This window comes from Cyclospora cayetanensis, unplaced genomic scaffold (genome assembly GCF_002999335.1).
Source record: "Cyclospora cayetanensis isolate NF1_C8 unplaced genomic scaffold, CcayRef3 CcayRef3_contig_77, whole genome shotgun sequence".
NCBI classification, from domain to species: domain Eukaryota; phylum Apicomplexa; class Conoidasida; order Eucoccidiorida; family Eimeriidae; genus Cyclospora; species Cyclospora cayetanensis.
Genome location: NW_020312749.1, coordinates 118,787 through 133,565, shown reverse-complemented (window position 1 = coordinate 133,565; position 14,779 = coordinate 118,787). Strand labels below are relative to the sequence as shown.

Sequence of the window (14,779 nt, the reverse complement as noted above, 5' to 3'; positions counted from 1 at the left end):
GTGTATTGATGACGCAGACATTTGCTGGCTCAGAGAGAGGCTGGGAGGCACTGCGGGAAGCTCCGCTGGGGCGGCGGCTTTTCACAAACTCGCAGCGGAGAGTCTTTAAACCCCAGCAGTGAAAGAGGGCCTTTGCGCAGAAGACTCGTGGAAAGGCAATTTTTTTGACCGACTTTACGAAACGGAAGCCGAGTAGAATCCCTGTGCTGCGCTGCCCAGGGAAGCGGAATGTGCGCACCAGGTGCTTCCCCACTATAGAGCGCCTTGGCTGTAGAAGGTGTAAAGGGTAGCACTCCTAGGGAGAAGGAGCATCGATGAAGTGCCGTTAGCGGGCTGCCTCTAGTGTATACTGGAGGGTGCAGGAGACGGGAAAACGTATTACATATGCCGTTTATTCCTGCAGTCTTTCTCTCCTTTGACTGCCCTGCCTGTACACTCCTGTAGTGTCGCATCATCTTTTCTCCAGTCTCCCATCTCCGCCACGTGCCTCTACCCACCTCAATGGCTCGGGTGCCCCGTGCGGCCTTTCTATCCTATTGAGGCAACTGCTATCTCACCCTTTCCGCTTTTGTTAAATTCCCCGCGTCTATGCGGCGCGTCGTGGCTTCCTGTCTAAAAAGAAGCCGTGTGTGCCTGTAGGAGCTCGGTCTTAGCCTCAGCCAACTACCTGCCTCGTCCTCATTTCTGGCGCATAGCAGACTCTAGAAGGAAAGTATACTCCACAAGGTACCAGTCAGAGAAATTTAGGCCGACACTGAAACCCTTGGTCGAACGTTTCCGTCTGACCTGACGGGATTCCCCAACATGAAGATGCCCCCAGCGTTTCGCAGTGTGCGTGCACATAGCTTCGCCTGAGTGCTCCATGAGAAGGCACTTTACTCCAACACAGTGCAAAACTTTAGAGGAAGGTATTGAGTATTCCCTCAGAAGATATCTACAATGGGGCTGGCTACACTTGAACGCTTTCTACTCTACCAGCAATATTTGACAAAGAATTACCAATGATTTTACTGATTGGTTGTCTGCTGGTATAGTCAGTGCACAGTGCCGTTAGCTCGACATAAGGCAACGCCTCGCCGCTTGCGCGTTCGTATTGTGCTACGCACGACTAGCTATGTGCGCTCGGAACGTTTAGAGGGCGCAGCTACGCTCGGCCTGGCTATCCCTCCATGTGGGGAATTGGGAGACGCGAGCAGGGGAAGGCGGTAGGCATATTGCGGAACACTCAATATGTTTCTAGTGAGTTTGTATTCAGTCTGAAGCAAAGTGCCTCCCTACTTAGAGCTTATATAAAGCCCAACCGTTGGTAGCCCAGCGTGGTTCGACGCAGCTGTTCCCTGCTCATCCACTGGATGTGAATGCAATTGGATAGCAGGCTTCTACGTTGCTGTCTTGATTTGATTGAGCTATTTGGTTATTCAGTACCTTGATTTTCTTTGATAGCATTCCGGAAGAAATAAACCTCAGGTGACGGCAGCTGAAGTGGCGCAACGCCTGTCAGGGCAGAAGAGAACGGCCTGCAAGCTGATGCGAGCGCAGCTGCCCCACAGCTGGTGAATAAGCATGTGAAGCAGCCGACATAATGATTATGGATGCGGCAAAGAGGCTATGCCAACCAAACAAACGCATGACCGCCTTTAGGGTGGCACAATACTAAATGAGTTGTTAGCTGGTTGAAGGTGTTCCTCGCTGTTTAACTCGAAATCAAGAGCAGTGCGGTGTCCACGCAGCCTATTTATTGAAGGGAAAAACGATGCAATACAATATCTACTCATGTAGAGGGACTCGCATGCCTGCATGAATTACTAGACTTCAAGCCTTTATACAAGCCGTAATGCATCTGTTTATGCGGAGTTCAGCTCAGACGCAAACTTTGGAAGGCGCACAAACACTGATCAGGAGAACCTATCAACGTACTTGTGGATCAAAGAATAGAAGACTTTAGCCTAGTAAAGCCTCGACGTAGACCAACAGTTGCTTCAGCAATGATTTTTTCCACGTCTACTCGCAGTGTCACGCGTGGTGCTCGCAGGATGTGGGCAGTGACTCAAGTGCAGACAACCGACCGGTGGAGCCCTTGAAAATCACGACTAGTAGAGATCTACTAGGCAAATAAGCACAACTCCTGGGACTGAACAGGGAGAGCAGATTGACGTTACAGCTGTTTCAACCAGCCTCGCCTACAGTTACAGGAGGACCAGAAGGAAAATCGGAATAAACCTGCTCTCCAAAACAGCCCCGCATAGTTCCACAACAAACCATCTGTTTTTATTGTGCGAATTTCGCTCACATAGTCCGTAGTTGCAAAGTCATAGAAGAAGCATAGAATCTGAACAACGTTGGTGGACCTAGTATAAGGAGGGCACTTGGCGTGTGAAGGAGATGCATCGGAAAATCAAAAGGCCCCCATCCAGGCCGTGACGCAGTGCAGTGGAAAACGTGAAACAAAACCGTGATTGGAGACCCACCATAGGTCAATTATGAGGTAATGCAAGCTCACATTATTGGTCAGTAATTGCTAGTGCTACCTGCCAACAAATATGGAGACGCGTTTTTCAGGGAGATAGGACAGCGATATCGTGTGCCTGTTCGCTCGATAGCACGGCCCCCAAGACTCAAATCTGCTGAAGGGTAGCAAAAGCACACTTTTGCAACACTACGGCACCCAAAGCTCACTTCAGATCAAAAAACGATCCATCCAGTTTAGTTCGTGACTTCTAGGTTGGACCTCGAGTACACTGACCTCATCCTAGGTGTGCGATTCGTGGCCCCGTAAAAGGCATGTATGCGGCCACAGGTGCGCGCCGTAAAAGTTAGCCTCTCACGACTCGCTAGGAAAATCGACTCCTTGTCTCACCATCAATGCTCATTTCCTGTATCGTAATAGGGGAAGAGTGGTACTGTGACAAAGGTGAGGCAGAGTCTTCATGTGCGCAGATCAACATTGCACTACGAGATGATAGTTCTGCGCATGTGTCTTCCCTATATAGCTCTGCACAGGGTTTGTTTTTGTGGAATTTCATTGAGCACTTAGCCATGAAACAGCGGAAGCTTACGGACGTACTAAATAATGACGAGCAGCCAGCAAGCTGGCCGACTGCCGATAGTCCAGCGTGCGGTATTGAGCTAATCTCCAGCTCAGTTGAAAGCTATATTCTGCACTATCAAAGGCTCTCATAGCGTGGAGGAGATGTCGAGGAACAGGCGGGTAATTTGTTGTGAAAAAAAGGTACAGTAAGGGAATCGGCCAGTGCCTTCATGCACACCTTGGTGCTGGTGCCCCATGAGAACGGAATGTGGTGAGTCTGCCTGAACTTTAAGCCACTGAAAAAACTGTTGAGCAAAACGTTATGATGCCTTGCATTGAGCAGCTGCTTAAGAAGCTACGCGGATCAACAGTCTCTTCCTTACAAATCGTAATTTCTCTAGATGAGACACACAAAAACGGCGTCTCTCACTTCCACTCGCTAACTCGAGTATATCTGTGTGTAAGAATTGTAATGAGTATATAAAGGATATTTGGAAGATTTTCTACATGGACGGTGCCTTGAGAGTATCCTGGAACGTTGACGAAGGCATACAGCACCTACGTCGTACGCTCCAGAGACACCAGGACAAACAATGTATGTAAAGGCATGCAAATGTCTGCTTTACATGTGAGCAATTGCATCTCTGGAATTCGTGTTTCGGCTTCATGAGATGAACCTGATCTAGCAAAATTGAAGCAATCAAAACGTGGCCCTTAAATCTAAGTACCTACAAGGGAGTTGCAAAGTTCTAAGGATTTGCGTTCTTTCAGCGAAATTTCATTTCTCTATCTACTCGGATCCCTGATCCTTTGCCTTTTCTACTAAGTAAGACACAATCTGCGGCCTGGATAAGCTGATGCTGCAGCAAGTATACTTGTAAGGATTTTACAGCCCCTTCGGCACTTGCATTGCCTCATTACGAGCATAAGTCTCCTAGCCAAGAAGCGCCCAGTGTCGCAGCTGTAAGTGTCATCCTCTCCTAGCATGCAACGGGCTTTCCAAGGTACCAAATTATTGCCTGCCATTTGAACGGCTTTACCGAGCAACGATCTCCACTGCGGGGAAACCCTTAATTCTGTTTGGTCGGGGGTGGGGAAATGTCGGCACTACTTATATGGGCATCAATTTTGCCGTCCAGACCGACCATCAGTCTGTACTGAACATCACGAAGATTTTTCAGGATCATGATAGCCCTAGATTTGTTCGATAGCCTTGCATCTTCCGCAGGTTGGCTTCCAGTCAAGTAGATTAAAGCTTTTCGAAGTGGTCATCGACGTGCTCGCATGATGCCACAGTAGCCCACTATCGTGTAGTAAGGCTGCACTTGTTCACGATTTCTCTTTGCAAGAATTTCCTGCTTGTGACAGCTCTGCATGGGCTGCTATTGTCAAATCCAGGATGGCAAAACGGTAATGCACTACCGCATTGAGAATGACCTGCCGTAATTTAAACAAAGCAGGTATTCCGTCGCCCGCACAATCCGACGTCAGCCTGCACGGCTGATTGGTGTGAAGCGCATGATTAATCTTTTCTGGTTATGGTGGGATCTACACTACACTAAGCAAGCTCTGGTTCTTCTGGCGGCCTGGGGTGCGTCTCGCGCTAGGGAAGTATGCACTAGCATGCCCAGAATATCAGCAGCCAAAAGCCGCACATTTCTGCTAGACAAGATCCCTTGGAAAGCACTCCGGCTTATGAAACCATTTGGACTGATATGAATGTAAAATTTGTGGTCGGACTACCGGAACTTGAGGATCAGCATAGCATTTACGTCTTTAGCAAAAGCCTTAGCAAAAAAGCTCGTTTCATCTTCTGCTTCAGCACTTTCAACGAAGATCAAGTCGTTTATTTATTCTTACCTAACGTCTAGAAGCAGCATGGATATATTGAAAGTATTATTATAACGGAAAGAGAGAAGAAAGTCGTAGTGTGTCATATCGCGTCTTCATGACCCGCCTACACGTTGACCGTGATGAGACCAGTTGCAAACCACCACGAAATGCATGGACAAACAGAACGCCCCAACAAGAGTCTTCTGCAGTGTATAAATCTGGTGGCGCACGGAATTTCAATAACTGTGCTTGAGTCTATTCCTTTTGCTGAGTGAGCTTCAACACAACGCTAAACTGGTCGGCTTGTTGCACTCCCACAATCGCTGGCTTACGCAAAGGAGTCACTCTCCAATTCTGGCCTCGATCTAGCGCTTCAGAGAGAGCAGCCACCTTTACCAATGGGGAAATTTAGAATACAGCTTCCCCCATTGCAGGCACGAAACCCAAATACGACCAGAGCGAAGTCACGATTCTTATGGTCGGCTGTGTGTTAAAAGTTTGGGGATTTAGTCGTGGTGGATTGGCAAGATTTTCAAGGTGTACAAGGTTACAAGACCAAAACATTTTTCTCCAGACGGCTCGGATTACTTGCTATCCTCTCATGAATCAATGCTTTTCCTTACCCATATCGAGTATCCCAAAAGTTGGAGGCGCCACAAAAGCATCAATATTGCTTTCGGTGACAGGAACACCTGACTAAGTTGCGGGCTTTGCCGCGTACGCCCATGCACAGTGTGGGGGCGGAGGATTCACAGGGAGCCGTTGAAGCATTGGGTTCAAGGAGTAATGAGTACTGATACCACACTGGGCAAAAGTTTCCAGCGGTTTGGGATGGGAAATGCCAGCCTTAAATTTTCACGAAGCGGCAGCTTTGGGCTTCATTGCCCTTGGGAGAACGTGCTGCTTGGTTTGGCTAACAACAGTCGTTTCTGTGAGGTATTCTTCGCGTTCCTTGGCAATTCTCCCTCCCCAGTATATGCTCTGCCTACAATAGCTACCTTCAAGAAAGGGCACTGCTTAAAATAGTACCGGTTGTTATCGCGAAATTGTCTTCTACATTCACATTCATGCGCAGCGACTCGCAGGTAAGCTGCCCCTGCATTCTCCCTTACGCCCTTTCAAGGGCATTGGAGTCGATAATGCTGCATGCACCGGCTGCCTTTGCATTCATCTGCTGCTCTATGAAGCATCAAGACACTGCTATGCTAGCGTATCTTTTATTTTCCTTTACCCATTTTACTTCTTTTTTGTTTTATCGTAGCACGAGGCTCACACACAGCATCGTATTGACAACGGCGATGCACCGCGTCACCGTGGTTGGGTTAATTTGGGCAGTTTGGCCACTTTTTCTTTGTTGGCTAGTGTGTCATTGTTTCCGCTTAGCTCGTTTGGATGGTTGATGGACGAATATGTTCTTCTCATCACTATTTTCGCGCTTCTGGATGCTTGGGGAGTGGCGATAGGGCAGGGAATCTTCGAATGTCCTGCACGCAGTTGGATTAGCCTCACAGGTGCAGAAAAGCTACAACGGGCTATGCTTCACTTGAACATATCTTACTGAATCAGGTGTATCTAACTGATTACATGGCTAAGAGTTGTTTATATGGTTTGTGTGTTGGCACACCTTCTTTACTGCAGATTACTGATAAGTCGATGCAATAAAGCACAATATTGTGTTGGTGTGCGGGCGATGGTATCTGTAGCCAATTGTTATAGCTCTGAGTTTTTCTAAGGGTGTAGTTAGGCGCACCCTGGCTGGCCCGCTCCTTTCTACCAGGAAACTGTGAGAGGCGTGTGCAGGACAAATTAAGAGTTCTTTTGAGAAACACTATGACAGCTTCTCATAGAGTTGTATTGACGCTGAAGTTAAATGTTTTCTTACGGACACGCACATCCAGTGCACGCCCACAATATTGGTTCTTTTCGTAATGAGTTGGGGCTGCTCTTGCATAAGTAAGGTATACTAGCAGCCAGCTTAAACGATCTATATTACAGTGACACTGGAATAAGTATTGCTGGTTTGGCAGAAAATGCCGACGCGTAGCTAAGCCCGCAAGCTACATCAACAGTGAGCGAAGCGCTGGAACACAAACAGCCTAGTTTAAACAGCACTATGTCCAGCAGAAGCCAATCACTACTGCACTGTCTAGACGCATATAAAACGCGTCCGTTAGGCATACCAACAGGGTAATGCCATGCATACCGCGAAAGTACTCTTCGCACGCTCTGCAAAGACCCCTGTCCACTAACCCATGAGGGTGCACCAGGTGCTGATGGCCCCCAAATCAGTAATAGTAATGATTTGCTGCAATCTACCTGGAAGCTGCACTGCGGGGAGAGGCCATTTTAAGGGTTGTTTCCGGACTCGTTTAGGAAACATTGGGGTTCAGAGTCCGTTGCTCAAGATGGCAAGAAGAGTGGCTGTTGGGCGGCGTTGTTAGCCGCTATTCAAAGGGGACGCGCAAAATATGACGAAGACTAAACATTGATTCATCATATTCATACGAAAGGCAGAAAGAAGATGCAGAGAGCAGCAAACGGTCCTAGTGGGGGCACGCAAAGTACCCGTGGCAGTGTGCGCAGGAAAGTGTTCACATTAAATTCGATTTGGAGAATACACGCCCTGCGAATAGACTGGAGAATCTAAGTCGGTAACACCCTTGCAAAATCATAAGATTAGTCCATCGGAAAATCCACGAGCCGCCATTGGCCATAGAGCATATACGAACATCCGCGCGGCAGCACACGACAGGCGGGGCGGCGGCTGCATCAGGCTGTCTTCTGTCAATCTTGGTTCTCGGCTCTTTCGTCGAGTATAAGTCCAATTTTAGATTCTTTTTTGTGTCTTCTTCTTCCTCAACTCTACGGTGGAGTATGTACCTCTGAAAAGCCCCGCAGGCACCTAACCTCGGGGCTCTCCACTAAGCATATACGTCAAGCAAGGGACCCTAGCTAGGGTTCTGGAATGTTTGTTTGTTTTCTTTGTCTGCAATTGCCCCGCGTCGAAGCCTCGAGGACTTATTCTGTTCCTTAATATACCCTGTATCCGCTCGAAGACAATGGCTGCAGCCAAGTACCTTTCCTTCAATCCCTCGGTCCCGGATGCGGTGAACCTGGATGAGTGCATTACGGAGGTCAGAAGCGATTGCACTCTTTTCCCTAGACAAGGGGGTTCCCCCGCTGGCAGCCGCCGGTTCCTACTGCCTTCTAGTACTTGCGACCTCTTACTACGAGCCTTCACGGGCATAGAGTCTTGGGGCTTGCTGCTGATGGCCACACAACTGCCGCACTTGCTACAATTCGCCTTGCAGCTGCGCGTATACCTGATGCCCAACGCCCGGGCTTTCAGGGGCAGAGCAACAGAGAGGGACTCCGGGGGATTTTCTCATGGCAGTTTCACTACCGGAAATGACTGCATGCTGAACTCTGGTCCACAGGAAATCCATGCGCCTCTCTGTGCTCTGGCTTTATAGTAATTGTGGTCGCTGGTTATGGCTTTGGCGTAGCCTGATGTTGTACCGGCTCTGAGGGGCTTCCTGTTGCCGGTTGTAGTGGCAGGATTCCAGATGACACCTGTTCACATCGCCGCAGCGCTTCTTGTGGTTTGTGTATGGGAGAAGTAGTGCAGGGGGATTGTTGGAGGAACTCTTTTTGGCCAGCAAGCTGAAACAAGGTCGTTGAGCTCTTGCCCGGTGGCGCATTATGGTGTACGTTTCATGCTTTGATGTGACTGCAGGAGCGGCCAGCTGACCAGCCTCTCCCCCTGCAGCACACTTGGCATGTGTGGGAGCAGATACAGAGGGATACCTCTCACCCGGACAGGGCGATGGACTACTCTGAAAACACGCGGGATCTTGCTGCTTTCAACACTGTACAGGTATGGCTGCGTGTATCAGGGGAATGGTACATTCGAGCACCCATTTATGTGCAATTCGGTTATATATAGTACTGAGGGTCATGCGTATGCGACGAACAACTTTGGATGCAAGCGCGGGGACTGCTGCGCCGGCTAGAATATATGTTCTGAACAGTTAGGGCAAGGCCGTAATACCTTGTAAGACGTTTTTTATGTTCCGTCATATTTGCTGTCGAGGGAGCTTGGTTGTGTGCTGCAGACGTTCTGGCAGCTCTGGGCACATATTCCTCAGCCCAGTGAACTCCTCGGGCACAAGAGGTGCGTGTCGCGCCTCATGGCGTTTCACTTCGTTTCATGAGCCACCTTCTATTCAGTCTTTCTACTCGTTTCTCCTGCAGTGTGTCCATGTGCCTTCTAACCACGTCTTTTAGCGGTGTTGGGCCTTTCCAACTGCTTCTCCTCTCTTCACCAGTTTTCTGGAGCTTAGGAAAGGTTTATGCATTGAATAATTTCCCTCGCCAAGAGGCGTGCTTGCACTGCAACTCGCAGGATGATTCGCCAGGACAACAACGGCAGGAGCCACGTGGTGGACGCCCTGATGATCTTCAAGTGCGTCGCTTAGTTCTTACATATCGAATCGTACTATTTCTTTGCTAAGCCAAACTCAGTTGTCATTGTCTAGTGGATGGTGCAATATCTTTCTTTTGTGCCGAACAATGGTCTCGCTCGCTTGCACAGTACGACGGATGGAGGCCGGTGGAATACGCCAGCCGTAGTTGTATGGCGTGTCTTTATTTAGGGAGGGCATTCAGCCGATGTGGGAGGACCCCCACAATGCCACGGGCGGACACATGGAATATCGTATCACACCTTTTCAGACGCGTGCTGGGCAACTCGATGAGTACTGGAACAACCTCGTTCTTGGCCTCGTAGGCGGCACAATTGAGACCTGCGAATATATCACCGGAATTCGCCTGGTAGGAATACAAGAGCTTTGTTGTCGATGATGTAATTTATAGTAGAGCTTTGCAGTGCGCAGTATCTCGCTTTCTCTGCTGCTGATCCGGTTATTGGTGCTCATCCTGCTGATGGCGTTGTATTGCAGGTCGACAAGCTTGGTCAAGGTAGACATCCGTGTATTCGCATGGAGGTCTGGGCCAAAAAGTGCGATAGAGGTGGGTAATGTTGTTGAACGCTGCAACGACGCCTGCAGGATTTCATGCAGAGCTGTATACCATCATGATCTTGAATTTTGAACGGTGGTGGCTGGGCTTGATTGCTTCGTCGGTGTGCCTGCTGGGGTATGCTACAGCCACTCAAGAGAAGCTTGCGAAAGATCTGGATAAATGCTTTTCGACAAAACTTGTACGTGGGGTGTCGGGCAGAGTCGTCGAGTTTGTCGGCATCCAATTAGCTGGCGCCCAGTCTTGTAGCTATTTCACCATGTTTATGTACGCAGGGGTGGCACTGCATCTTTTTATAGACTGTGCGCATTCAGCCTTAATTTCAGGTCGTCGGCGGTCTCCCTAGTATGTAAGGCCGTTTCTATCGAATGCGTGCTTTTTGTTAATGCAGGACGGATCCATTGGTACTGCTCCCCGTGGAGACTGGAAGAGCCACGTTTCTCGCTAAGGAACTTTCGTCAATAGAAGTTCAGCTGGTGTCGACATATCACAATGGTAAAACTAGGAAATTTCATAACCGGTTTTGTGGTTCACTTCGCGTCAGCGGCTGAGCCAGCCCGCAGCTTCAGTGTTGTGGGCGCCTTGACCTCTGAACATCATTCAAACTTCGGAGTCATCGGCGTTTCCAGCGGGAGAAGACGGGGGGCAGAAGCGGTGCATGAAGAGCAAAGCAGCTTGCGTGGAAATGAACAGACGTGCACTGGCGGTTCACGGTAGCACGGTGTTGCGAGGTGGCCAAAATACACCTGAGTGCGCCGCCATGTTAGATATGCGGGAGGTGCCTCTTTGTGAACCCAAACACACGGCAGAAAGCGACTTTCTTTTACAAATGTATAAGATATGCTACCTGTACTCATGGAGACGATGCCCATGTATGAATTCCAGTGTCATTACACTCCACAATCCTGCGTTGGGACTTGATTGTCGGCATGCTTTCTGCTCAAGTCAATCGGATTGCTGGTAATAGATGATGCACGAGCAGATAGCATCTTAGTACTCGAGTTTTGTCCATCAGTTCTTTCACTGTGCACGTTTCTGCATGTGCTGTTTGTACTCGGCACTTAAAATGAAGCAGTAACGAACCTTTAGTACTCAGTGGATGCTACTTTTCGTATATAGAGTTGGTTTTGGTGAAGAATATTCTTTTTCTTAATGGTTCGTTCATCCCCCCTGCTTCGGCCAACCGCGACCTTCCACGTAACTTTCCGAATCCTGTGGTGGTTGTTCGCACTGCTTCTTGCGGACGCGGTTTGCCATGCAAAGCCAGCTCAAAAAAAGGCTAAAAAATCCAAACAGACTCCCCAAGGAAGCCTAAATGGTTCTTTCCAAGGTCCCGTCTTGGAGCCTGCCACCGACGATACGAGGCCATGGTCGTTCAACGATGGCGGTAAGTGTCATGTTGAACTTAGCCTAACAAAAATGAAAGTTTACTTCCGTGCCTGACTCCCGCATCGATGCATCAGGATATATGTACGAGGAGTTATGGAAGAGGTAAGAAAGCAAGCGAGATGATTGCTAATTTTTGCAACGGAGGCATGTACCCCTATTGCCACCCCAGAAAAAGCCCTTCGCCAGCAGGCATTTACGTGCCTTCTATGAATGCAAAAGGTCCTAAAGTGGATGAAGACTATAGAAAGCTCGTAAAGGGTGGGGCCTAATCCTGTGCTACACTAAAGTGTACGATGTTGAACCAAATCCTGTCAGCCTACTACCGAGTGACAGAGGAGGAACCCGAAGACTAACCAAAAGAGCAATGACAAAAACTGACGGAGAGCGCCGCTGCGACTTTTACGTTCCACAACCAACGACAACACTGACCTCTGGGCATGCACAGCCCGGCTTCGACTCCCCTTAGAGTCCTTACTGGCGCAACCTCAATATGAAGGCCTCTACGGAAGCCGCGAAAGAAGTGCCCGCGGAGGGGCTCAGAAAGGAGTGCGCGTGAAAGATAAAACATAATCCTGAGTTTAGCGGCCTGCGTGTCACTTGGATTCGTTCACCAGGGCCTGTTCGAGCTCGGCAGCCTCGGCGAGCAAATCCTTCTTTCTGTGGATTTTCTGAGGTTACAGAGACCGCAGATTACAGTGAATATTGCGAAAATATGCGGTGGAGCACATAGCTAACGGAGATTATTAGTGTGCAGGTGGTGTCAGTCCTGGAACGCTGCAGCCGAAGACGTACACTGAGTTGTGGGAATACGTGTATGTGCGGTCTGTATATGGGTTTAGGTGGCCATGGGTGCAGACACGACACAAAGCAATCTTCATTTACTATGTAGACAAATTCTAAATAATAGGTTCAAGAATCAGGAGACATAGGCAGCTTACTTGCATTTGTTCCGGGGTTGGCGTTTGGCCCTCTGCGCATTTCTTTTCCAGCTCGATTATTTCATTAATTTTTTTCCTCACGTTTCGCAACCTACAGACATTGAGGGAAATCCTAGGAAAGAACCCATAAGAACTGCCAGTGTCGACATCAGGGCGGCTGTACAACGGCATGCAACTATGCAGCAGCTTCTGCTCTTTGTAGGATCTAGGTTACCTGCTCCAGCACTTATGTCCGATAACGGACTGCAATGGTACAGATACGGAAAGATGCGTAGACTCGGCTATTTCCTGTGTATGCAGCTTGGTGCATAGATCCAGCATGCATCCTGTTTCGCGTGGGAGGAGAAAAAGCATCCAGCTCACCGTTTTACGGGGTCGGCGGTTTTGTTCGCTTCGTTGCTTTCGTGGAGAGACATAGCTTCGATCTGGCTGCAAAGCTTGTCCTGGGTTTCCAAAGCCTTCGAGCAGTTTGGAGCAGTGCTATCCTTCTTTTTGCGTCTGCTGGTGGTAGTTTTGTTGTTGGTAGTGGTGGAGTCTGCTTCTGGTGTCAGCCCGGGAATCCCGCCTCCTACATGCACGCGGTGCTCGTCTCGCGAGATTTGTTGCCGGGTTCTGAAGGCTCTTCGTTCTTCCTGAGAAACAGGCACCACATGCATGCAGGGTTTGGTCTAACAGGCTGTGAGGGGGCGCATCTGAATCCTACAGTGTTTGCGAATTCGGAATCCACACTCTATTCCCCGTATGACACGAAGCGTCAACATTCCGTAGATCCATATAAGCCCGGATTTTTCTTTGTTTCCCTCCTCTTCATGCGCTTGCACGCGGGTTGAGCTGCTACGCTTACCGCAGGAGTATAACCCGCGCGGACTTTGATTGGCTTCCTGAGACTCCCGTCTGGTCGGCGGGAGCCTGGAATGATCTTCTCTCCCGTTGCCATGTTCACCACGTATGTCTCTCCGCTGATCGTTGTCTCTCGCACGCAGACGCCTGTTGGAGCCAGCGAATCTACCAGTTCGCTAAAGCCGCCAGCCGACGAAGGACCCCGTGAGGCGTCGGGGTGCGACATTGCAAAGGCGTGAGGGGGCAAAGAAGGGGAGATCAGAGGCGGTGTGGAGGGGAGGTGTTCGCCCGCCTGATACTGGTCTCAAGTGTGGCGCGTCGCTGCTCGCAAAGGCTGCGATGAAAGCTGCTACTGCTTCTCCCGAGGCTGTCGCCTTTGCCAAAAAAATGCTCCTCCTGCTGCGGCTGGGCTGCCCCTCGCTGCGTGGAGGGGCTGCTGCAGCAGGCGCTTGGGAGGTACTGTGGAAAAGGGGCCTCTTGTGGCACAGCTGCCCCCCGAGAAAGCGCGCAAACAAATGGAAGAAGAGTAGGAAGAGCGTGAAGCTCGGCAAGAAGAGCAGTGTTTTGTGACTGCAGGTGTTCAGGCAAGAGTTCCTCCGAGTTTATTGGAGAGGGAGATGTACTGCGGTGGGGAGGGAGCCGGGAAGAAAGGCCAGTGGTAGAAAGCAGGCGCAGGCGCTGCGAATATTCTCGCCGTCTTCTCGTGATGTTACTTCGTGGTTAATCGGATGGTGAACTGCGTTCTCCCGCGTTCGTCCACCACCAAAGGGGTGTTAGGCAGTCTTCCTACGCCTTGACACAGCTACCTGATGGGCCTGAAGCAGCCTGCAAATGCGGCCCTCTCCCCATCTCGCCCAACAAAAATTTGCAGGACAGAACAAAACGCATTTGTACGGCGCCACAGAGACAGCCCCTGCGGCTCGCTCCAGCCCTAAAAGCCCCAAGCTACAGTGTGGCATGCAGCGCGTTCTAGTACTGTACTTTTAGCGCAGTGCATTAAATATGAGGATCTAGAGAACCCACTGCGAATGCAAGAAATGGCGATGAAGAGAAAGGAGAGAGAGCGGCTTGCCACCACTACTTGGGCGTCTAATGTGTGTGGTCTATGCGCTCTGCTCACTTCGAAGATTCCCCTGGTATTCGGAGCGAATTCTGAGGCCGCCTCCTGCACACAAATTGCTGAAAGGTTTAGTACCGTGGCGGTCAGCCGGTCGATCGCCTTATCACTGCCCTAGACACTGCCTGCCCTACAGCAGCCTGGGTGCTCGCAGTGCAGCTGCAACTGCGGTTCCTGCTGGCGCTGAATCTGCAGTCCATTTTACCGGCAGTGAAAAGTGTTTCTTTTTAGCTTCGAGGAGGCCTCGCAGCAGCGACTACTCGCGCCTCTGGCTACCCCAACGCGGCCACCTACCAGGGTGGTTTTCTGGCTACTCTTGCTCACCGGCAAAGAGGGCTGAAACGCTAAGGGCGCTTCGGCGCACTGGCGAGAGAAAAGCGTCTCAAAAAGAGATCCATGTAGAGGCCGCAGCGCAGTCTTTAAGTCATAGTCGTCCTTCCGTTCCAGGAAGCACAGCAACCCCCCCTAATCCCCCCCAATCCCCCCCTCAAAGCCTCGAATGAGGGCTTAAGGCTTTAGAGCGACCAAGGTGTGCAGCATACAGAGCCTGGGAGCTTGGCGAATCGAAGGCGCGCAGTTCGGCAGCTGTGCATG

General features: G+C 50.0%; 2 protein-coding genes across 2 annotated transcripts; one reads left to right on the top strand and one right to left on the bottom strand.

Annotated features, from left to right (window-relative positions):
- Nucleotides 1-7,920: 7,920 nt before the first annotated feature.
- Nucleotides 7,921-10,349, top strand: LOC34623405 (eukaryotic translation initiation factor 4E type 2). The gene is made up of 8 exons (XM_026335687.1): nucleotides 7,921-7,995; nucleotides 8,598-8,738; nucleotides 8,977-9,035; nucleotides 9,267-9,326; nucleotides 9,517-9,694; nucleotides 9,823-9,892; nucleotides 10,030-10,082; nucleotides 10,293-10,349. The coding sequence occupies exons 1-8, from the start codon at nucleotides 7,921-7,923 to the stop codon at nucleotides 10,347-10,349; spliced, it is 693 nt and encodes a 230-aa protein (XP_026191472.1).
- A 1,534-nt stretch (nucleotides 10,350-11,883) lies between these two features.
- On the bottom strand, nucleotides 11,884-13,294 carry LOC34623404 (partner of Y14 and mago). The gene is made up of 4 exons (XM_022736528.1): nucleotides 13,073-13,294; nucleotides 12,592-12,860; nucleotides 12,229-12,319; nucleotides 11,884-11,958 (listed from the first exon to the last, which is right to left on the bottom strand). The coding sequence occupies exons 1-4, from the start codon at nucleotides 13,292-13,294 to the stop codon at nucleotides 11,884-11,886; spliced, it is 657 nt and encodes a 218-aa protein (XP_022591331.1).
- Between the last annotated feature and the right edge of the window lie 1,485 nt (nucleotides 13,295-14,779).

What these genes read in the sequence shown, in the direction of transcription:
- LOC34623405 (XM_026335687.1), top strand. Translation starts at nt 7,921, where the DNA reads ATGGCTGCAGCCAAGTACCTTTCCTTCAATCCCTCGGTCCCGGATGCG. An exon ending in GAACTCCTCGGGCACAAGAG is followed by an intron (nt 9,036 to 9,266) that starts GTGCGTGTCGCG and finishes TGCAACTCGCAG; the next exon opens with GATGATTCGCCAGGACAACA. An exon ending in AATGCTTTTCGACAAAACTT is followed by an intron (nt 10,083 to 10,292) that starts GTACGTGGGGTG and finishes TTGTTAATGCAG; the next exon opens with GACGGATCCATTGGTACTGC.
- LOC34623404 (XM_022736528.1), bottom strand. Translation starts at nt 13,294, where the DNA reads ATGTCGCACCCCGACGCCTCACGGGGTCCTTCGTCGGCTGGCGGCTTT. An exon ending in GCGCGGGTTATACTCCTGCG is followed by an intron (nt 12,861 to 13,072) that starts GTAAGCGTAGCA and finishes CCTGTTTCTCAG; the next exon opens with GAAGAACGAAGAGCCTTCAG. An exon ending in ACCGCCGACCCCGTAAAACG is followed by an intron (nt 12,320 to 12,591) that starts GTGAGCTGGATG and finishes CAATGTCTGTAG; the next exon opens with GTTGCGAAACGTGAGGAAAA.